At 35.2% G+C, this 23195-nt stretch overlaps 1 protein-coding gene across 7 annotated transcripts in view; it reads left to right on the forward strand.

Annotated features, from left to right (window-relative positions):
- Positions 1-23195, forward strand: part of LOC148952276 (zygote arrest protein 1-like) — a 208617-nt gene that overhangs the window by 149940 nt on the left and 35482 nt on the right. For 6 of the 7 annotated variants that reach the window (XM_089089720.1, XM_089089721.1, XM_089089717.1 and 3 more), the window contains one exon: positions 5437-5548. In XM_089089720.1, coding sequence (XP_088945846.1) covers positions 5437-5548 — 112 coding nt within the window. Of the gene's footprint in view, positions 1-5436; positions 5677-23195 lie in introns of those variants that run through there. The other variant, XM_089089722.1, reaches the window with a different exon arrangement.

Here is a 23195-nt window from a genome sequence, read left to right on the forward strand (position 1 = left end):
AAATGAGACTGATCTACGATCGATAAATTGAAAGAGAGAGAAATATATAGAAAGGAGTAACTATGTGACGTTACAAAACCTGTTTTGAACAGAATCTAAGGCAGTATATTCAAAAGTACATCCACAATATTATTTTGCTTTTTTTCAATTAATATATCAATAAATTGAGTAAATGCGTTTGAATCACATCGTAAAAGTTGCATACAATAGTCCAATGATCGAGAATCATTTCTCATTATATCGTCGAGTATTCTTTAAGAAAATATTTTCCTTTGAAGAGATAATTCTAGAAAATCATCATCTAGAATCAAACATTTTTCCATAATCACAAGATTCAGCATAATTCTCTCTTTTCTTCAGATTCATTCATTTTTCAATCCTAACCCTCTCACTGCTGACTTTAGACTAACCAGGATTTGCTCTACTTCAAGAATATTCACTAACCTACTTAAAAAATCCAACAAGAAGAAAGAGAAAATTTTGATTTCGAAACATTTTATTGTGTGTGTATAGTTACAACAATAATATATATTACGCATACCATTACTGATATAACTTATAATTATCAATATGTTTCACTATTGCATTTAAAGCAGTTTGAAGTCTATGGGTTTGCACTATATCAACTTTCACTGCGAAGCAAAATTGTTCCTCTAATTTAAATTTACTCAATAATATCACGTATCTTGCATACACATCATCCCATTCAAGACATAGTCAAGATTCTCTTGTAATTTCTACTGCTATGTTCGGTACTTTTGTCTTTGTATCATTGTTGCTACTACCAGCTCCACTATCAACTTCTAATAGTGTAAACATACCACTCATTATCGCAAATATATATCTTGGCAAATAAAAACGAGTATAAACAAACTGTTATCTCTCTGAATTCTGTTCTCTTACTATAATGAACTATACTGAAAATCCTTCCTTATGTTAGTTGTGGTTACTATGAGTGGTTGTAAGAACCTCTTGCCTTTTTTATTACTCCATTTTTGGAGTCCCGTTATCGTCATAGGCTATTTTTAGATCTAGGTTCGAATTATAGAGGTGCTGTTCTTGCTCGAGTCTAGTTGTCTTCCATATTTAGACATGCTGTAAAACCTTTACCCCTTATACTACTAAAAGCATTCGTATTCTCGAAAACTCTGTAAGACCAAGGGTCAAAAGGGATGGTCGTAGAAAATTGGAAGTGAAATCAGTCCATTTAAAATTGAAAGCTCTACGATCTTCTTTAAGGTGGTAAAGTGATTGGAGGATCAAAAGGCCCCTCCCGTTTTTTGATAAAACCATAACCCACCAATGTATCAGATCAAGATTTTGAAATCCTCATTTTGTTTTTAGAAACGTCAAAAGATCTAAGAAATATGCAACCTTGGTCAAAATCACCTTGAAAGATCCCAGGGGTAATGGCCCTAAATTACACACATAGATAAGTTTCAGTTGCAACACTTCAATATTTTCTTTTTTTTAGTTTTCTACAAAAGTCTCAAAATTTTATAAAATATACACAGTTCTGCATCTTAGATCTTCTATATTTCTAAATATCTTTTGAGAACAGATTAACACCTTTCTTAGATTTTGAATTTTTTGTTGGAATTTTAGTAGGACTTAGTCCAAAGTTAATAAGGTTTACAAGTATCCCTTCATGTTTACTGTAAGGGCATTTTTACTTAATTTTATCAAAGTAGTAGTAATGCAATAATACATTCTGATGTCAACACCTATTACTACTACCACTACTGCTAACAACTCACTCCAGCACCAAGCCGCCTGAGGTCAACACAGCTATGCACGCTCCTCCTCCATCCCAATATATTCAAAGCCTCCCTCTTTACACCCTCTCAGAAAGTTCCCATTTCCCTTAAGTCTTTCTTTATGACAGCCTCCCAACCCAACCATGGACGCCCTTCTTTCTGTCTAGCCCTAAACGGTTGGCTGAAAAGGACAATCTTCGGCAATTTGTAATCCGTCATCCACAGAACGTGCTCTAGCCGTCTCAATCTTTCTCTCATTCTAGCTCTAGAAATCGGGATTGAAACACACTTTTCGTTGAGCCTACTGCAGTCAGCTGAATACCCAGAACAACCCCAAGGCAATTTAGAAAATATCTAGTAAATGGTCATCCGGTTTTTGGAGTGCCCTAGCTTCAGAACCATGTTTGACCGCTGTCACCACTGTAGCTTGCAACATTCTAATCTTGGTTTGCAGACTTACTATCCTATTCTTCCAAACTTTTTTAACTGTGAAAAAAACCATGAGCCTTGACTATTCTACTTCTAACATCTTCACTGCTCCCACCGTCTTTACTAATAGTATTACCAAGGTAAGTGAAGCTGTCCTGATCAATCTCTTCGTTACCCAACGCAACCTTTTCATCTTCACTTACTCATAGCCTTAGCGACTAAGTCTTCTCGATACTAATTTTCAAACCTTTTCTAGCACACTGAAATCGCAAAACCTCTAAAAGTTCATTCATTTTGCTCACACTTTCATTTAGGATGCTTAAATAATCAGTTTTATCTAAGTCCTGGAGATTTCCTCCCCCCCCTATTTTGATTCTGTGTTTTCTCATTGTCTTTTCTGTGCTCATTAAGAGAAAGTTCATCAAAATGGTGCTTATAAAGGGGGATAGAACACAACCGTTTTTAGAATTATCGATAGAACTTAGAAACCCGTGGTAGAACTCGCTCCCTAGTGCTGTCATCTATTCCAATATAGGTGTAAAAAATAAAAGTTGTACCCCTAGTACTGCCATCTATTCCATTATAGGTGTATAAAATACAAGTGATGCCTTCTAATGCTGTCATCTATTCGCCCATAATCTTAATATTTTACATTATCACCCCATGTCTCCATACGCCTGATGGTCGTCCCTATCTGTAGCCATTACAAGTACCATGGTAAACTCTATCTGTTTGCATAATTAAAATAAAAAAAAAAGTTATTTCAACTGAAAGTAAGGAGCAACATTAAAACATAAAACGAACAGAAATTATTATGTGTATGAGGGAGTTCGCTCACTATTCAATACCTCCCTCTTTACGGTATTTTGTTCCAATCTTTTAAGAATGATCCTTGAATCACAAAGGCCATTTAATTAGAATTTATTTAAATTTTGATCGTTTTTTAAATAATGCTGGAAAATCTTGCAGATTCTTCATAGAAATGTCCCTTCCTCCATAAAACCACCGTCCATGGAAAGATCCTCCCACGTAACTCCCTCCTCCATCCCCCACCAGATAATATCCCTCCTAAAAACGTTTGTGTACTACCCAATTACCAGCACTATATGTAAACAATGGGCAAAAGTCATAGCTTGCAGTTCTTCCCATGGGGACTGTGCGGGATTAAGTCCTCCTCAAAGACACATTTATTCGATTTTTGACTATTTTGAAAAAACTGCTATCTCAAAATTTTGATCGGGTGAGTTGGAAAAATGAGAGCGGGAGGGGGCGTAGATTTATGTGTCGTGGTCCAAAAGCGTTTACCCAATTTATTGATGTGGTAGTAGAGACAAAACAAGATTATTCCCGAGAATTTCAATTAATCCTTTCATTTCTCTAGTGAACCAGTAGGTGATCAGTTTAAGTGATTACTGGTAGTAAAGGATGATTGCCTTGAACTCCTGTTAGTTTGTGATTAGGAGAATGAGAGTCAACAATGGAAAAATTTCTACACATGTCCACTATGTTTGCATACATTGGGCAGCTGGTTAACCTGTGGGAACTGCACTATTGTTGACCAGTAAGATTAAAAGATTAAATTATGAAATCCTTGTAGACTACATAGAAGATATACAGTACAAATTAGGGATTGCAATTCATGTATTGAAAAGGTTTGCGGCTCTCATGCTAGAGGATTTCTGTGCTCCACTTGTCACTATGATAAGTCTGATCAGTTGGAAAATGCCTATCCTGGTATGATTGGAAGAGACCCTAAACGAGATTTTAGTTTATTTCTGCGAGACTGGTATCATCGTGGCTACAAATTGTTTTAGGAGGAAGAACCTGGTATATGAATTAATTGTTGGGATAACAAGAGAATCTGGTTGCTCTGTCATCGTTGTGAAGACAATAGTTATTATTATTATAAGTCTACTGATTTTTATTTGGCGGTTACAGTGAGTCAATCTTCGTTTGAGAAACTGTGTGTGATATTGCTTCAAATAAGCAGATTGAAAGATGGGAATTTTACATTATTGACGGGAAAGAATAATTGGTTTCACAAAGAGATACAATAAGAGTGAGGTTACATTGTGCTGTTGGACATTTGATGTTAAAGGACAAGAGGACTTGTTGTGCGGTCCAAGAGTCATGATGTAGGGCCCCTGTAGGTCTGGAAATACGAAAGAAGAACATGATTTGTTCAAAAAAAAAAAGATTTTTTATCTTTATGGTATTACAGGACTGTACGACTTTGTTAAAAAACAATTTAATGAATAAAAAAAAGTATGAGATTTACGGTCTGAAAGTGTGTGAAACAGAGTGATGTGGGAGGTCCCCTGCCTCCTTCTCCAAAGGATTCGGCAGAGCTAGAAAAGTCAGTGTTATAACTTCCAAAAATGTCATAGTGTCCGTATATCCCCTATAATCCAATGAACTGTGTCCGTATATCTTCGATAGTCCAAAACAGTGTGTCCAGAACCCTCCTAGGCTCTAATGCAATAATGTGAGGAATTGCCTATGCTCTCAAATCAATGCCATATAAACTAACTTGTTTTAATGTAATGCCGTGAGGAAACGTTGTTTCTTCAATACCTTAGCCACAAAATGCCTTAGAAAAAATAAACCCAGGAGTTTAATAGCTTGGTTCCGAAGTATGTTTTGAAATAAAGCAGGCAAGAGATTCCAACCCATCATGATTACCACCTGTGATATCATGCACGATAAGCATGCGGAATACACACGTGGACAAAAACAAGGCCGTAAATATCTTTGAGGATAATGGGGTTAAAGGTCTAATAGCGGCTGGTCTTTGGCTTTTAGATTAAAGGCCAGAAATATGTGTCTTGGGCCTAACTTCATAAAATAAGAGGTAAGAGTCTCTAATCCAATAAATAAAAGCTATGAAATACATTAGAGTCATGAATGTTCCTAGTGGCCAGGTTGGGAAGTAAAATTTTTGTCAGTATAGCTAAACTAGCGTCATCTATGCTTCTAACAAAGAGTGTATTGGCACACGAAAAAGGGATTGCAACTGCCGGATAGGGCCATCTGTGATAAACAAGTGTAAGGTATCCTACTAGTATAACTGATTTTATCTGCTTCAAATGCATTTGGAAACCTTTAATGGTTTTAGTGTCAAAACTGTGATGAGGTTGCTGAAACACTTGCATCATGTATTCAGTACAAATTAATACTTTATAATAAAATATCATATATTGTTTATACTTATTTTCTATGTATTCATTTGCCTGTCACAATATTATTGCAGGAGCCTTTAGTTAGCCCTGGAGGACTTGGAGAAGGCATTGACAAACGTAAGAAGCATCCCAAACATCTTTGTGGAAAGTGCCAAGAGCTTGGTTATGCCTGTTACCTGCTTGGTAAAAACCCTTATATAAATATCTAGTGGTGGAGGATTGGATCTAGTGTTCAAGTGTTCAAGCCATTATGTGTAAGAAAAATAGGTGTATGTTCTGTTTCTTAAGGTATAATAAAGATTTGGGGACAATTTTGTAATGTTCTTATTAGGTAATTAATATAAGGAAATTTCTCATAAAATTTTTCTAAGTAAAGAGCGCTAATAAAACTGAAAAGGAGCAGATATCGATTATTAAAGCACACATACTAGACAGCAGTATACGTTTTTGAAGCCATCTTAACCCCCTCCGGTTGCAATTCCCTCTGAGTGCTTTATCTGAGCCTTTTAACTGTCAAATAAGATAATCTAATGAATCAGGGAAACGTAGCACAAGGCAGAGAAGTGGTATTTGCTCCTGGCAAGCAACGTTTTAGCCAAAATCAGCAGAAGCCCTAGTGCGACTCTAGAATTGAAAGGCTTGATTATCAAAAAGAATGGCTTGATTAACAAAACGATTTTGAACCATAGATATTATTCTAAAGCGTAAGCATGTATGAAAATTTTTAAGAAAAATTAAAAATTTCTTCTCAGACCCATCTGAGTGAAGCGAGGGTCATTTGTCCTCGTCCGAAATTTCTATATACTAACAGTAGTGTAATTCCTCACCTCAACAAATGTCTCTGGGATAAGCCCTAAGTGTTGGGGCCTTGGATAAAAATTATTTATCAGGTAATTATCGCCTTGTTCTTTAATAATTATCGTAAAGCTTATTTATTTTGCTTACTTTTTTCCTTAAGAAATCGTACGTCTGTAAGATTTGCTAATTCGCTAACACTTGAAAATTCATATTTGAAAATGGGTCGCTCGTCTGACCAAGGGTCGTTTTCTTACAATTTAGTATTATGGGGCTAGGAAGAGTGTAAAAATTATTTTTTTGGAGGATTAGTGTGGTTGAATCGTATTACTGCAGGTCCTGATTTGTCAGATTAGTGTTGTTTTGTGATTGATTTTTAATAGTGAGTTTCTTTATTGTATTACGACTATATATTTTTCACTAGTATAGGTTAGAGTAGTATGAAAGAGAATTTTATAAGCGATATCCTTTTTTGGGAGAATTAACCTCCTAAATTGAGACAGATATATCTTTACTAAGGAAGATGCTCCGACCTACAACTTTGCAGTTTAAGCCAAATATTTCCTACATGTATAGATTGACTGATCGGTGAAACCCATAATATACCTTATCTCAAAGCCAGCTCTACGTATGGCAGGTCAGTATGATTCTAAGCTTGTGTTTTATTTGGTATTGTTTTTCAAGGCTACTCGACTGGCCCAAGGTTGTAATCAATATGTATTTTCTCATTCGGAGTTGAGTTTGCGCCTTACTATTACTGTTGATACCCTTTAATCTCTTAACACTGTTGGTAGCGAGAATAGTACCCCTTTTTCTTTGTTTGAGTAAGAATCTACAGCCCCCTCAAGAACATGTTAACAATGATGGCAGAAATTTTAGCCCACATTTCTGAAGACACAAGCTATCTTAGCCATAAAAATAGTATATGTAGTTTAAGCAAATACCCACAAAATGATAAACCATCTAAAACGATTTGTTTTTCAAGGGCCCGGCCCAAATCTATAAATAATTTGTTGAAAAAAATTATTTTTGTCAATGTCAATAAAAGGATTTATAAGTGTTGCCTATAGGAAGCTTTGTCACCCAAAGCATTGGAATATATAAAATCTAGATATTAGATTGGTAGAAAATATAAAAAGAAAGCAAAAAAGGACGAAATGTGTTCAGCACTTATTAATTATTTTGTGAATGACGATGCGTTAACGGATAAATTCAAAACTCTTAGAAAAGAGATAGATAATTTTTACTATGATCTTGATGAAGAAATGCTATGTAGATTCGTGACTGCTGAGACAAATAGAAGCCAAACCTCAATAATACCTGTATTACCACAAAACTTAATAGTGCCTGCATTTGAATATTTTCATTCAGATACAGGTGGACACTTAGGAGTAACAAAACTTTCCATAAATTAAAAAAATATTGTTACGTGCCGTCGGCAATAACAAAACTTAAAGAATTTGTAAGTACATGCGAAGCGTGTAACTAAAGAAAAATCCCCCAAGCTTATCCGAATCCTCCAATGGGAAGGGTCCCGGTAGCAAAGTACCCCTTTATATTATCTCATTTGACTTATACGGAACCTGCAGAGGCTTGCCTGTTTCCAAAAGAGGCCATACCTGTATTCTTTTAGTTATAGATCACTTTTCTGGATTTACTTTTGAAAAGGCATTAAAAAATCAAGGTGCCTACACCACCAGTAAGGCGTTAGCGAAATTATTTTTACAATTTGGCGTTCCAAATAAAGTTTTAAGTGACAACTGAAGCAATTTTGTTTCTAAGGTAACAAAAGATTCACGGAGTTTTCTTAGCATAGAGAAAATGGTGACATCTCCGTATTACCAGCAAGCTAATGGCAAAATATAAAATAGGCATAAAATATTTTCGAATATATTAAGCATTTATACAAAAGACAAAAGGAACGATTGGGGTCAATTCTTACCTTATTTAACTAACGTAATCAATACTGCTTATTCAGAAACAACCAAAGACAATCCATTTTATTTACTTTTCGGTCGTGATTTTAGAGTCCCGTATGATGAGATTATTGAATCTCGGCAGTATTACAATAACTCGGAGGATTACAAACAAGAATTCATAAATAGGATGAGGAAAACTTATAAAATAATTAGGCAAGAGTTGGAAAAATGTTAAATAAACCAAGAGTTAAGAAACCAACCCAAAGTCAAGGGGAGTATAGATTTCAAAGTAGGAGACTGCGTCTACCTAAAGAACGAGGCAAAAACGGAAGGCAAAAACTTTCCAACAAATATTCTGGACCGTAAAGAATAGTCAAAAAGTACGATAACGATTATACTTTTAAAATAGAGAACCGCGATAGTGGAAGAACTTATAAGGTGTTGTTGGCCGAATAAAAAGAGCCAAATTTCCAGAGAGATGGTTATCACATCCCTCCTCTACAGATTCGTCAGATACAGAAAATGAGCCCCCTATATCAAGATTGGCAGAGCTAAAACCCTTTAGTTTCAAGCAAGACTATTTCGAGGATGAGAGCGATGAGAAAAATTTTGAAGAATTTTTAGCTATGAAAAATTTAGTTATTCCTAAAGGAAAATCTCTACTACCAGAGAGAGTAGAAATGCCAAAAGATTCAAAAAGTTCATCATCAGAGAGCGCGGGAGAATTGGATTATACAATATCTCCAAAAACCCAATTTTTTACCGATAGAATTTCGACCCCTTGTCCCCCCAAAAGATTTCCAGACGATATGGTTTCCCCTGCAACACCAATAGAAAGGCCCCTGTCTTTACAGGAGGAATTAAACAGAGCTGTAGAAACCCCCGGTATTACTGTAAAGAAAACTCCTCCCAAAGATTCAACTAAAACAAATCTACGAGAAGCTATGGATTTAATAGATTTCCCCATAAAAACTAGTCAAAGCACTTTGCCCGAGAATAAAACTCCCAAGGATGACCAGCAAGGACAATATCATGATATAACTGTGTCCAAGGTCAAACCTAATCAATGGACTTCATGAAGGGAAACACTAGTGCAAAAAATGCCCCATCCTCCTGAAGACATGGCATTTAAACAGTGGAGGAACCCCGAAAAAACTCTTGATTCCTCTCAAAGCTCTCAAGAATCTTTCAAATCTCCCGAGTTGAAAACTCAAGGCGAGAACTTAGGGAATAAACCTTCTACTTCCAGAGGAGCAGAAATTTACGAAAGAAAGGGAGGTGATACCTCAAAAATGTGAGGTGCAACTTCTAAGAGTTCTAATGTGGAATCATCGGAAACCAGTTCCGAAGAGTCTGGTGGCGAATCAGACCATATGGTAGTTAAAGAAATAGGGAAATCAAAACCGACTTAATCTGCCGTGCACGCAAAAGAAACAGTATTAAAAGGTCAAGAATTTTGAAAAAACAATACAAAAAAGTTGATCTCATTTCGCTAGCAAAAACTAAAAAGAAAAAACCACAAGAAACAGAAGGAAAAGTAACGACACAGTCAGGTAGAACGGTTAAGAAACCGGAAAGATTAAAATACCCATAAAAACACCAAAAAAAGATTCTAATGGATAGGCTTCATAAAAGAACAACAATTGAAAAATTTTTAATTTAAGAGTAAAAATTATACAATTATAAAAATGCCGTAGAGAAATTTTGTTCAACATATATCAATTCCCGAAAACAAATTCCAATTAAAAAGTAACACTGCATATGATTAATCTGAATAACTTCCCTTGACACAAAAAGCTACACATACCATTCCAGTACGATGCATCCAGTCTAACTGAAAGAAGCCGTGATAGGAAGTACTAAGCGAGAAATATTCATACACCTTAGAAATGATCTTTGGTTATTTTCTGTTCCAAGAGCAACTGTTGGAACTTTGTCTTGTTACAATAATACAGAAAGAATAGACCCAAGTGACAAAACAGAATTACTCTTACAAGATGTGGGTATGATAACCATAAAACAAGGATGTCAACTTATAACTAAAGTGTCAACTGTTCAAACGCCGTTAATTACCACGAGCACAAAAATAATAAGTCCCAAAATAATCAATTTCAAAGCAATTAACCTGTCGTACACTGTTCCCAATATAGAAAACGAGGAAATGAAAACCTCGATATGGTCCAAAATAGAAAAGAATAAAGGGACGTTAAAGCTTACAAAAATATGAGAAGCATAGACTCCCAGATCTCCCTATTTACAAATGAAGACCAGATATTAACGTACGTGGATGATAGATACGGATTGTTCTCAACCAATTTTTGGTGGAACATACTATTGACCGTATGTTTCGTATTCGCGACTTCCCTGACCATGAGAACCTTACTGACTTTTAATAACGGAAAAATCCTCAGACTAAGAAAGTGAAAACCAAGAGAAGAACACAGGAAAACGGCTGAAATGCATAGGTTAAACCCGGAAACCCAGGAAAACATTTAAGCCAAGAAAAAGGGAAGACATCAGAAAACGAGTGGGTATAGAGGTCTCCATTCGTCCTTGCTATATCTTGTTCCCTCATTGTAAGGTTGTTTACGTAAAACCGTGTGGTTACGACGGTGCAACATGTGTTTCTGAAACAGCACGGACGTGCGTGAACAATGCAGGCATGAAATATGTTGTAAAATTATACCTCAAAAGTTAATTACAGTTACCTCTTGATCGATGTTTCCTCGACCATGAACTATATTACGTATCAGGTAACATTATATTTGAATATCAGTATACGGTGCAGTATCGAACTATATAATCACATAAATTGTGAGAGCCCCATCGACCAGTACAAGACATAAGTACATAAATAACACCTTTGATAATCATTATGGACCCATATACCATATGACCGTATAATTATGATATTTGATGACCCCAAAAACTATTTATGTGTCACAGACTCACGCGTCGAATCCCTTTCAACCATCTCTCGGAATCCATCCTATCCCCTCTGTGTGGAAAGTCCATATCTCTGTTATCCCATGAATGTTACGAGATAATTTCTGAAAAATGGACCTGGAAACCAACCATTGAATTGCAGAAACCAAAATTAACCCCAGTGACCAACCCCTCAGTGACAATATACCCCTCCCACAAGTTAAAGACACTATGTTGAAGGAGTCACTACAGTTTGATGTCGACCTATTCCAAATCCAAACTTCAATTCCCCCGTGATTAACCTAGGAATCACCGCAAAGGTTAATAGACGCAAGCCATGAGCTGGCAATTTTATAAGAGACACAAATGAACAATTTTATACGAAAATACATTCTCTATGTGCCTCAAAATATCCCAAAAATGATATACTGAGAAGAAAATAAACGCACTTCCAGTGTTCAACCACTTAATGATAAGGCACCCTATGAACTGTCAAAAAGCAGGTGAGAATGAACTCTAATAGCATATTCCCACACCTGTAATTGGAAGCATCAGTTCCCAGTTGACAATTGAAGAAGGCTTGTCCTGTGAACACAAAAGTGCTTGAACTGTTCCATGAAGAAACTATATTGTAAGTGCTTTAAAAATTTTGCCAAGACGAAATTAGTGAAGGACCATAATTTAAAACAGAAGGATTGAGTAAGCTAACCGGACAAGAATGGTGATAAAATAGATGTGAATTTACACATGTTACTTCTTAACAACTTTGATAACTCAAAAGTCCCAATATCCTATCATTAACGTTTCGTAGTAAACATCCTCAGTGAAAATGTTCCAATGTTACCAGTGAACATGGTAAACCCAATATTGTTTGTTTTGAATCGTTCTTGTATGTAGTGTTAGATGTCCAGATAGAGTTATGTGTAGAGTTGTCGAGCTATCTGTTTAAGGTAGCGTAGATAGAAAGCCGTGTGCCCTATAGACAGCAAAATAAAAAAAAAGCCTTGTAAAAAATGAATTCCAAAAAAATCTTATATAAAGGTAGAATAGCCCCAAACTTGTTGGAAATGTAAAAGTAATCAATGTTAGCTGTAGAAAAAAAAATCTTTAGTACAGTAGCTAGGCTAGAACCATGAATAATCTTAGTCCGGTAGATGAATTTTAGATAGGGATGTAGAATAAAATAAGAAAAGTAATAGAGAAAATTTTTAGCACTCCTGATTAAGCCATAACATAAATATAAAATAATTATGTAGAAGAAATAGTTAATAAGTTGCGAACATTTCAAAAGCCCAAAGGCAAGCAAGTCATAATGACAGGACCTCATTAAATAATGGGAAGGGTAATATGTACCGTGAGTAAAATGCAATATATTTGAAATACAAAAATAAAGTTCCTTCTTTCTAAATATAATTCCGACTTCCTCTAATTAAGTTAAATCTAGTTTCAAAACAGAAAAGTCTTTAAACAGCAAAGAGAAAAATTGCATCTTAGCATCAGACAAAGAACGGCACTATCCAGCTTTGAATTTCATCGAGAACTACAAAATACAATGTTTTCGCAGGAAGTCTTAAGTGATAAGAGTGTGTGAACGTCTAAATCATCAAAAATATTTAAGACAGGTTATTGGACGGAGGGTTTAGCCCGCCTCAGGACTTAGGCCAATCGTGGGGTAGCTCCCACGGCACATGATCAGGACTTAGGATATATATTGAAGAAAAGCGTTTTTCGGGCCCTCATTATTATTATTATTGACAGAATTATATTGGCATTCAGGCATTGCGATTCAAGCTATTATGCAGTCATTGTAGAGACTTGGTAATTATTTGCCGTCATTTGAAGTGACCAATTGCTGTACACCTAAACATGTAAGTATCAATAAAACCATTGCTTTTCTATTTTGTGTTTATTCTATTTTATATGTCTGTATCTAGTCACACGACAGGTAATTACTTCGTATGTCTCCAAGGTACGTTCCCACGGAATCTGATCTCCAGATAGCTCGAGGAAAAGAAGTCACATTTATATTTCTACACGTTTCATTTTCGCTCAATAATTGAGGGTGGCACGGTCATAAATTTACTTCACTCCCCATTGCTCTGGTGCAGGCCTTGATGGCACAATCTTTAGCGCTATAAGCGGCGCTATCGGAGAACTTATAAGGTGTAAGTTCGCAGCTTCAAAGTGCGATATTAGATTTGACGCGGTCAATATTTATCACCGCAATTGTCTCAGTCCTTTCTTTTATAGCTACAAATTTCCTTTTAGAGGACCTTCATCTGAATAATGGTGTTAGAAAAAGTTCAAATTCTAAATTAGCCGCACAAAATGCGTCAGAAGAAAGTTCAAATTTGAATTTTAAACCATGGCTGCCTTTGAGCCATGTAGGTGTAAAGCAAGCCAGTGTTTGAAAACTGTTATGCTTGTTTACATAGAATATAGGCCCACATTAGGAAAATCAAAGAAGGCAATGCATCCTTTTGGGATAGCTAATATTGATAATTCTGGTCCACTCTTACGGTCACTCAATGACGAATTATCTTCAAGTCTAGACTAATTATAAATCAGTACAGTTTAGTCGAACAGACAAAATAGGAAAAATAAGTGGAAAAAAGCTATGATAAAACTTACGAAAAAGAATGAAAAGTCAATATATCCTTAAAGAAATAAAAATATCCAAAAATAACTTCATTAATCCTCAGACAAAAGTTGACACAACACGGAGAATTTCACCAACAGATCAAGACATCTGCAAACAGGGCAGAGATTAGATTATACTCTACCCCAAATTCCCGCAGTCATCCTAACAAGTCGGGAACTAAGTGTGAAATAAAACTCAGTCATTTAAGCACAAAATTATAAACTATCACATTGCCACGGAAACGAACGGTTCAAAATGAACCGAAGGCTTTTCCTTTTGTTCAAATTTGTCGTTATTAGAAGAGTATTTCCACTTTAAAGAGATTAGTTCCTTCATGAAATCTGCCAAATATTTTAGAATTTTATAGACATAATAATTAAGATTGAAATTAGAGTTATAAATTTTATAGCTTGAAATGAATTTACAACCAGATCATCGCCAGAATTGCATTTCAATAGGACAAATTATCGTTTAAAATGAAAATAATTAGACTGGAAAGACCTTAAATAAGAAAACAAGCTGTTAATTTAATACAGTATTTTACGATAAGGGTGAACATTAATGGCCGTATGTGTGCGAACTGTTCGTAACATGTATTGTTTTTATATGTGCTTATAAAAAATTTTAGCCTTCATTTGACTATTCCAATGCTTATGAATTGAAGTAAATCAGGGCATAATTAAGGCAATTACATCGCTCAAAACTTAAAAAAATGCTATAAGAATAAAATGGAAAATACAGTGCTTTTAGAACACTAAATAAACACTTTTGGACGGATAAAAAAAAATATACAGGTTGTGACAATAGACCACTCCCCACCCCTTAAAACGTGGAGGAACCTTGGAAACATAAAGGAAACATAATGCTTTTGCTTGAAAAATCTAATGAATAAAACAGGAAACGTATAAATATAGGCTAAGAAAAGACATATAGTACAGAAAAGCTGAAAAAGAATTGAAAAAACCCTTTGGCTTCATTGAAGTAAATAATAATAATAAAATAAAAGATTCAAGTTGAAAATATATGCCAGACGGAAGTGAAGTAAAAGAAATTGAGTGAAGTCAGCTAGACATTGATATACGTGCATATTGAGCTGACCGAACGAGATCAGTATGAGATTGCTGTACTAAATTAGTACAAAACAAGTAGCACATTATGCTAGAGAGCCACCGTGACAGTGGGGTAGCCCTGGCCGATATAATATAGAAATACTGAAGAAATGCTTCAGGAGGATATGGAAAATTATGCTCTTTCATGTGGGGGTAGTTTTTTTGACTAGCATGGCATAAACAATTATAGTAGGCCCCTTAATAGCCCAAAGGACGCTAGTTAAAGTCGAAATTCAGGGCAAGACCACTTAAAGCTGGGAAGTTAAAGTGAAAACAGTTATGTTCACTAATATGTCTTAAAAAAACTACCGTATGTAAAAAAAGAAATATGGAGGTAAGGATATATTCCTTAGAAAAGAACCACATTTTTACTAAAGGGAAGAGCCTACGAGAAGATTGTAGCTACAAATAAAGAGTGTAGCTATACATAATAGATTATTGTGTTTACATGTTCTTAATAAACCTATTAGCTTCAACAGAATCACAAGGAAAATTGCTGTTGAACCTACCAGACGCTTTTTATGGTGATCAAGCACCTAATAGATATTACTAAGGTGAGGGCACAATAAGAAGGTAAAAAATTAGAAAATTCCATCTGAAGCTTTTTCAAAACTGATTCTCAAGCTAAAAATTTAGGCATTGTTGAATATAAATGGAAAAAAGAAATATATATTCGTTTAGAAAACGATAAACATTGAATATGTGAACTAATAGTTTTTGAGCGCATATTAGCGCATAGAACTGTAATTATATTTGCAAACTGGTGTTGCTAAGAAATGAACAATTAAATCGCTCTCCGGTAAAGAGACTTACTTAGACGGAAGTGGAAAGAACCACTTATTATAAAGGCTTATTAGCCTCCACTTGGTTGGTATTTTATAACTGCTATCGTAATTGTGGGATTGATCATAAGTGTTTTTAAATATCGGTATTATAGGAAACATCAAACTCTCGGAGGAAAGGATGTAAACCATAATTTCTCCTAAAGAAATTAATTAATTAAAAAAACATATGTGCAACCGCAGATAATTCGGTTGGCACTATGAGTTCATAAATAGGAAAGTAAAAGAGAAATTTATGATAAATAATGGAACGAATTCTTTTCTATGTCAGTAATAATACTTTTTATTGTAATTAAATTTGTATTTTTAGTTTTTTGCTTTGGAAAAAAGGTTATACGAAAATTTTAGTTTTGCTTTGTGAGAAATCTACATCAAAAAAATTGCTTCGTGTATTGTTATATTAGTATATAGTGTCTTAAAGTAACTTTTAAAATTTTAACCAAATGTATTTTTTGATAATTGTTGTATCTAATTTGATGACAATTTTTAAGCCTTTTTAATAATTAATACTAATTTTACTGAGAGAATCCAATATTGAGTGAGAATTTGTTACCAATTTATTGACTGAAAAGTGAAGTTAAATCAGAAATGTTCAATGTTTAAGCAATGATAAGCAAATAGCTTGCAGCCTAAATGGCATCCATTAATTTGAAAAATCTATAATTTGTGTTTAAGGGAAATCCGTGGTTGCTAAAAATTGGTATATATAATTTATCTAAGGAATTTCTAACCCAAGAAGATTAATGGTAAATCAACGACATCACCCAGATAAATAAAATTATTAATCGGAATTAAATTTAAACTCAATTTAATCAAATAGTTTCTAATATAAAATTAAATCTAATTTCAGCAAAAAAATTAATATAATGCTTAAGCCACTGTGTGTCAAACTAAAAGAGAATATGCGTATTGGAGTGAGGGTGAAAACAGAACTCTATAGTCCTAAAGAAAAAGAGAAAAAGAGAGAAAAGAGAATAACGAGGATAAATTCCCAAAATTGATATCCTTGGAAGAAAGGACATGGCATAATATTTGGCCATAAACATTACCCTAAAGAAACACATTGAGGGTATATGCATAGAATACCCCCCTCCCCCCCCCCAAAAAAAAAAAATAAGGGGCAGTATAAGAAGCATGTACAAAATTAAAAATTGTTTTAAAAGTAAAATATTTCGAGTTGGGACAACTCTTTTGAAAGAAGGAAGTATTGTGGTGACGATTTCTAATTAAGTCAAAGTTGGATTTAAGTAAACAAAATTAAGACGCAAATACAAAGTTACAAAATACCACTTTTTATCATAGGCAGCGCAATAGCGCTGCCTAATTACAGAAGGATGTTGGCACAATGTATTACTATTATTTATTTTTTCTTGGTTTTAGACCAGGGCACTTTGTATCAAAGAGTTGTCGTAGAAAGTTTGGAAAGAACCCATTCGATTGGAAATCGGAGTGGCTTGTTTTCTTTTCAATAGTCAAAAGTGATTGGAAGGAAACTAACACCCCTTTCACGCCCACCATTTCCCCAAACACATCCAACCCAAATTTTAAGATAGCTATTTTGTTCAGCGTAGTTGATTTCCAGATAGACATTATATTTTTGAGGAAGACACTCCCCCAAAACCCTCAGGGCAAGGGTTTTAAGTTATGACCTGGGGGTACATAAGAACGATGTTGGCAAAATGTATTATTTTTTTTTTTACTTTAGACCAGGGCACATCGTATCGAAGAAGTTGTCGTAGAAAATTTGAAAAGGGCTCATTCAATTGAAAATTGAATTGGTTTGTGCCCTTTTTAATAGTTGAAAGTGATTGGAAGGCAACTAACACCCCTTCCGAGCCCACCATTTCCCGAAACACATCCAATCAAAATTTTGAGACAGCCATTTTGTTCAGCGTAGTTGAATTCATGATAGAAATTATGTTTTGGAGGAGGACACTTCCCCACATCCCTCACGGCAAGGGTTGTAAGTTATGCCCTGGGGGCGTATAAAAGAAAGTGTTGTCGTAGAAACTTCAAAAAAGGCTCATTCGATTGGAAATTCAAAGGGCTAGTGCCCTTTTTAATATCCGAAAGTGATTCGAGGGCAACGAACACCCCTCACACGCCCACCCTTTCCCCAAACACATCTAATCAAAATTTTGAGATAGACAATTTGTTCTAAGCAGTTTAAAGTTCAGGAAATTATATCTTTAAGCAGGACCTTCCCCCCACAGTCTTCAGGACAAGGGTTATAAGTTATGCCCTGGGGGTATATAAGGTTTTGATTGAAATCTTTGTCGTAGAAACTTGAAAAGGGGCTCATTCGATTGAAAATTCAAAGGGCTAGTGCCCTTTTTAATAGTCGAAAGTGATTTGAGGGCAACTAACCCCGCTCTCACATCCACCTTTTCCCCAAACACATCCAATCAAATTTTTTAGATAGCCATTTTATTCAACGTAGTTGGAAGTTTAGGAAATTAAGTTTTTAAGGATAAGAACCCCTCCCCCCGCAGCCCTTGGGGCAAGGGTTGTAAGTTATTCCTTTGGGGCATATAAGGTTTTTACTGAAAACGATGTTGCAGAAACTTCAAAAAGGGCTCATTCAATTGGATATTGAAAGAGCTAGTGCCTTTTTTATAGTCGAAAGTCATTAAAGGGCAACTAAACCCCTCTCACTTCCATCATTTTTCCAAACACATCCAATCAAATCTTTGAGATATCCATTTTGTTCAACGTAGTTGAAAGTTCTTGAAATTAGGGCTTTAAGGATGATAACCCCCCATCAGAGCCCTCAGTGCAAGCGTTGTAAGTTATGCCCTGGGGGCATATAAGGTTTATATAGAAAGTTGTTGTAGTAATTTCACAAAGGGCTCATTTGATTGGAAAATGAACTTGCCCTTTTTAATAGTCGAAAGTGAGTTGAGAGTAATTAACCCCCCTCTCACGCCCACCATTTCCCCAAGAACATTCAATCAAAGTCTATAGATAGCCATTTTGTTCAACGTAGTTGAAAGTTCTGGAAATATTTATTTCAGGATTACAAAGCCCCAAGAGCCCCCAGGGCAAAGATTATAAGTTATGTCCTGGGGGCATATAAGTTTTTTATAGATAGAGTGGTCGTAAAAACTTAAAAAGGGGCCAAATCAATTGGAAATTGAGAGGGCTAGTGCATTTTTTAATAGTCGAAAGTAATTGGAGGGTAACGAACCCCCCTCTCACGCCCACCATTCCCCCAAACACATCCAATCAAAATTTTCGGATAGTCATTTTGTTCAACTTAGTATAAAATTCTGGAAATTAGGTCTTTGATGATGAAAACCCTCCCCCTCCCAGCCCTCAGGGCAAGGGTTGTAAGTTGTGCCTTGGGGGCATATAAGGTTTTTCTTGAAAGCGTTGTCGTAGAAACTTCAAAAAGGCTCATCTGATTGGAAATTAAACGGGCTAGTGCCTTTTTTAATAGTTGAAAGTGATTGGAGAGCGACTAACATTCCTCTCACGCCCACCATTTCCCCTAACACATCCAATCAAAATTTAGAGATAGCCATTTTGTTTAACGTAGTTGAAAGTTCTAGAAACTAGGTCTTAGAGGATAACAACCACCCTAACAGCCCTTAGGGTAAGGGTTGTAATTTATGCCCTTGGGACATATAAGGTGTTTTTAGAAAGTGTTGTCGTAGAAACTCAAAAAGGGATCATTCCATTCGAAACAGAAAGGCCTAGTGACCTTTTTAATAGTTGAAAGTGATTGGAAGGCTTGACATTTTTATAGTAAAGATCGATGTGGGTATAATGTATTATTTGTATTGTTGTTGTTGTTTAGACCAGGGCCCTTCGTATCGAATGAGTTGTCGTAGTAATTTAGAAAAGGGCGCATTCAATTGAAAATAGAAAGGGCTGATGCCTTTTTTAATACACGAAAGTGATTGGAGGGTAACTATCCCCTTCCTACGCCCACCCTTCCATTTTCTCAATATGTTTAAAAACTAAATGTTTCCTTAAGGTAAAATCAAAATGCCCTGTGTTAATGCTAATTCCCAATAAGGCATCTCAGCAGTATCCCAAGAACGACTGAGGGTATTATGTTCAAACTTTTAGAGCTACTTCTGCTCTTAGAATTTAACCAAATCAAAACAGCGTAAGTGTATCCAAGCTTTCAAAGAAAGTAAACAGATTTTTTTGCGAATGGTAATAAGTTTTCCATTTCAGGTCATCTAGAGGAGGTATGAAACTAAATTAAACACTACTATTTGTGTCCAGTTTTTAAAAGGGTGTATGTTGTCAAAAATGGCTGAAAATTTTTCTCCAGCATACGAATAGCAGAACAATTTAAAAAGTCTTAAAAAACGAAAAGATTTAAAGTAATATTTTCTTTTTCCCCGAAAAGACTATGTCAATATAAAACGAACAGAAATAAATTAAAAATTTTTTTCCACAAAATAATTTTTTCAAATAAAAGTAAAGAACTCCATTAAACCAAAAATTAGATAAAATAAAATAATCTACCAAGCGTGAAACTACCTTAAATCAGCATCGATAAATAAATGAAACCCAAAAAGAACAGATATTAAAATAAATAACCGAGTCAAACTCAAAACAAGCAGAAATTAACATAAGTTGGGCTCAAAACCCCTATGACTTCCCAAGGCCAGAACATAATTTGCACTTTACTGAAAAAATACAAATGAATGTGCATTGTCAGTTTAATATACATATACTGATATTTGGTAATCAAAATGTTAATATTAATTCATTTATTAAAGTTATAATAGTAAAAACATTTATACTTTTTTCAGTAAAGTTTTTTCATTATTTAATTTCATTAATTCATTAATTAAGTTGACTCCCTGGGACAACCAGTTCCAGTGGCATATATATTAAAAGACCCTGTATCGTTGTGTGTTAGCTGAATAAAAGTAATGTGTTATAGACAACCTCTCTACAATCTTAATTTAGTCCCTCGAATATTCCCAGCTGGTAAGCCCCATTAGCCAGTCCTAGCCTAAGGCACGCTACCAAATTTTATTTACCTTAGGACCACAAGTATCTCCCATATAAAGGGAGAAATTTAGGCAAAAACCACAACTTCACCCTACCACCATAAACTCACATTACCATATTAACTGAGGGCAATGTACAGTTGCCAGAAGGTGTTAGACAACTGAAAAAGCAACATCTTTCCACTGTACGTGCCTTGGCTTGCAAAAACAATGGAAAAGATATTAAAAGAAAACAGTCTTCTTCTGGCGGGTGGTAGTTTTTTTACACTTTTACTGCCAATAATTGCAGGACTCCTAAACAGTATTCTCTAGATGGCGTGAAGTGAAGAAAAGTGAAGACGCATTGACATCAACTCACCGACACCTCAAACACCCTCTAGTATCCAAAAGGGTAGTGGACACTACACTAAGTGTTTGCTTTCAAAATGGTTGAAGTTTTGAAACATGTTTATGAGGACATTGGTGAAGTGGGAAGTTTGAAATTTAAGTGAAGTGGGAAGTAAAATTTTCTGAAGTCGTCAGTGGCGGTGTCAATACTGTAAGAAGTGCAAAAGAATATCTAAAAAAAGAACCCAAATACACTGTACATCGCAATCATAGGGTTGGTGGCAATCATTATCGACAAACTAAAGACTTTTCACCATTGCATATAATGCAAGCAGATCTTTTAACTCTAGATGAGATTCAAAGACGTCACAATATTCCCTACAAATGTATTCTACTGGCAATCAGTGTCTTTAGTCGCTATGCATATGCTATTCCATTGCGGTCAAAGAGAGGTGTTGAAGTTGCTAAGGCTATAAAAACTATTCTTGAGCAAGATAGCTATAGAAAAATTCAAACTGATCGTGGTAGTGATTTTGTTAATCTACATGTGGAAAAGGTATTATTGAAATCTAATACAATGCTATATCATAGTAATAGCCCGTCTTATTTGGAATAAATTTGAAAGTGGATATTATCGGAGCGTGGTTGTTGTGGATAGCATTTTTCATAGTAACCATGTTCTACACTCACATCAACGTTTTCTACATTGAATAGATTTAAAGATGAAGTGATTGAAGGATGGGAATCCTTTTGCGGTAGATCTGCCATTGTTCAGTCTAGGAAAAGAAATCCTGTTGTGATCTAACAATTATATTCCTTGGGATTCTTCTTCTTATTGTAGTTTTTTTTCGTTTCTTTGACAAGAGTGATGTTTGTCGTTTCTTACCTGAGTAGAGACTGATGAGTGATGCACTGTTTCTCAACCTTTCTCAACCTTTTACATTTTGAAGAGATTTCAATTGCTGGCCAAAGGTTCGTGCACAGGACCTAAGATTTTCCGAAACATTTTTTTTAAATTCTTGCCAGAGCCCAAAACATTTAGTGTTGACGATGCAAAATATGTCGCAGTCGGTACAATATATTTTGTAGCCAAGGGTAGTGCAAAGGAAAACAGCATAGCAAACCAACTGCCAAGACCATAAACCGACATTGATGAACGATCTTTGCAATGCTCCATTGCATTGTCCATTTGTATTGGACCAAGAGTAGCAACATAGCAGTCAATATCAGGAAAAACGATTACCATTTTTCTATTAGACATCTTGTTATGGAACGCCAACGATGGGTCAAAAATGACATGGAATCACGGCCAAACCTTTTGATATTGCTAGAGAATCGCCTAATTCAGTTCTTAGTGTTGACTGACAGAGTTCCAAATAGGAAGTGGATCAGATACATTGGACATGAATGTCACATAAAATCATTGGGCATTGTTAACATCTTCAACCCAAGAATCAAAATCAGAGTTGTATTCTAGCCAACGAACAAGCAACTGTCTCTTGCCCCGGCGAGTAGGACTCTTTAATATCTTTACAATTAGATAGATTTCACTATTACTTTTAACTTTTTGTAATTCATAATCAAAAAAGCCCCCGAGAATATCATCATTTTTGGTGTCTCGTAGACGATATGTTATGGGTTTAGTGTCTAGGATTTTTTGACTTTTTAAAAAGTTCAGTGGACCATAAGTAATTCCCTTTTCAGTAATATTAGTTTTTCTATTAATTCGAACAGCATCACCAACATAGAATTTTTTCTTCACAACCTTTTCATTGGAACTGGAATGTTGCTTAAGGAAAGTGTCAAATGTGATGAACTTCCTGAGGGCTAACGCTTGACGGAGGTCGATGGGATCGTTGATTATAAATTTGCATGATTTTATCTAAATCATGAATAAGAGCAGCAGTATTTTTTAATATAAAATATCTCAAAATTAATAGTCAAATAGTTCTTATCAATCGTTCTGCCAATGCAGCTTTTATCTACTTTATGAACATGTCTTCAATATTTACAGATTTACATGTGATAGGCAAAAAATCTGACAATACAATGCCAATTCTTGCCGATGAAATATCCTATGAAAATTGTATATTGCATATTTTATTTCGACAAATCAGTGTCTACATAAACGGAACACTGATGCACACTAGCAACAATCTCTGAAATTATACGAGCTATATACAGTTCATGTTGATGACACCAAAGTCATACAAGGAATTGAGGGGCTCCTCCAATGGATATGAATATGTTACAGATACTGATTTTACAGATGCACTTGAAAATGCGACAACTACTG

Source organism: Artemia sp. Qi Xiang Cuo, chromosome 5 (assembly GCF_049724085.1).
Source record: "Artemia sp. Qi Xiang Cuo chromosome 5, ASM4972408v1, whole genome shotgun sequence".
Classification (NCBI taxonomy): domain Eukaryota; kingdom Metazoa; phylum Arthropoda; class Branchiopoda; order Anostraca; family Artemiidae; genus Artemia; species Artemia sp. Qi Xiang Cuo.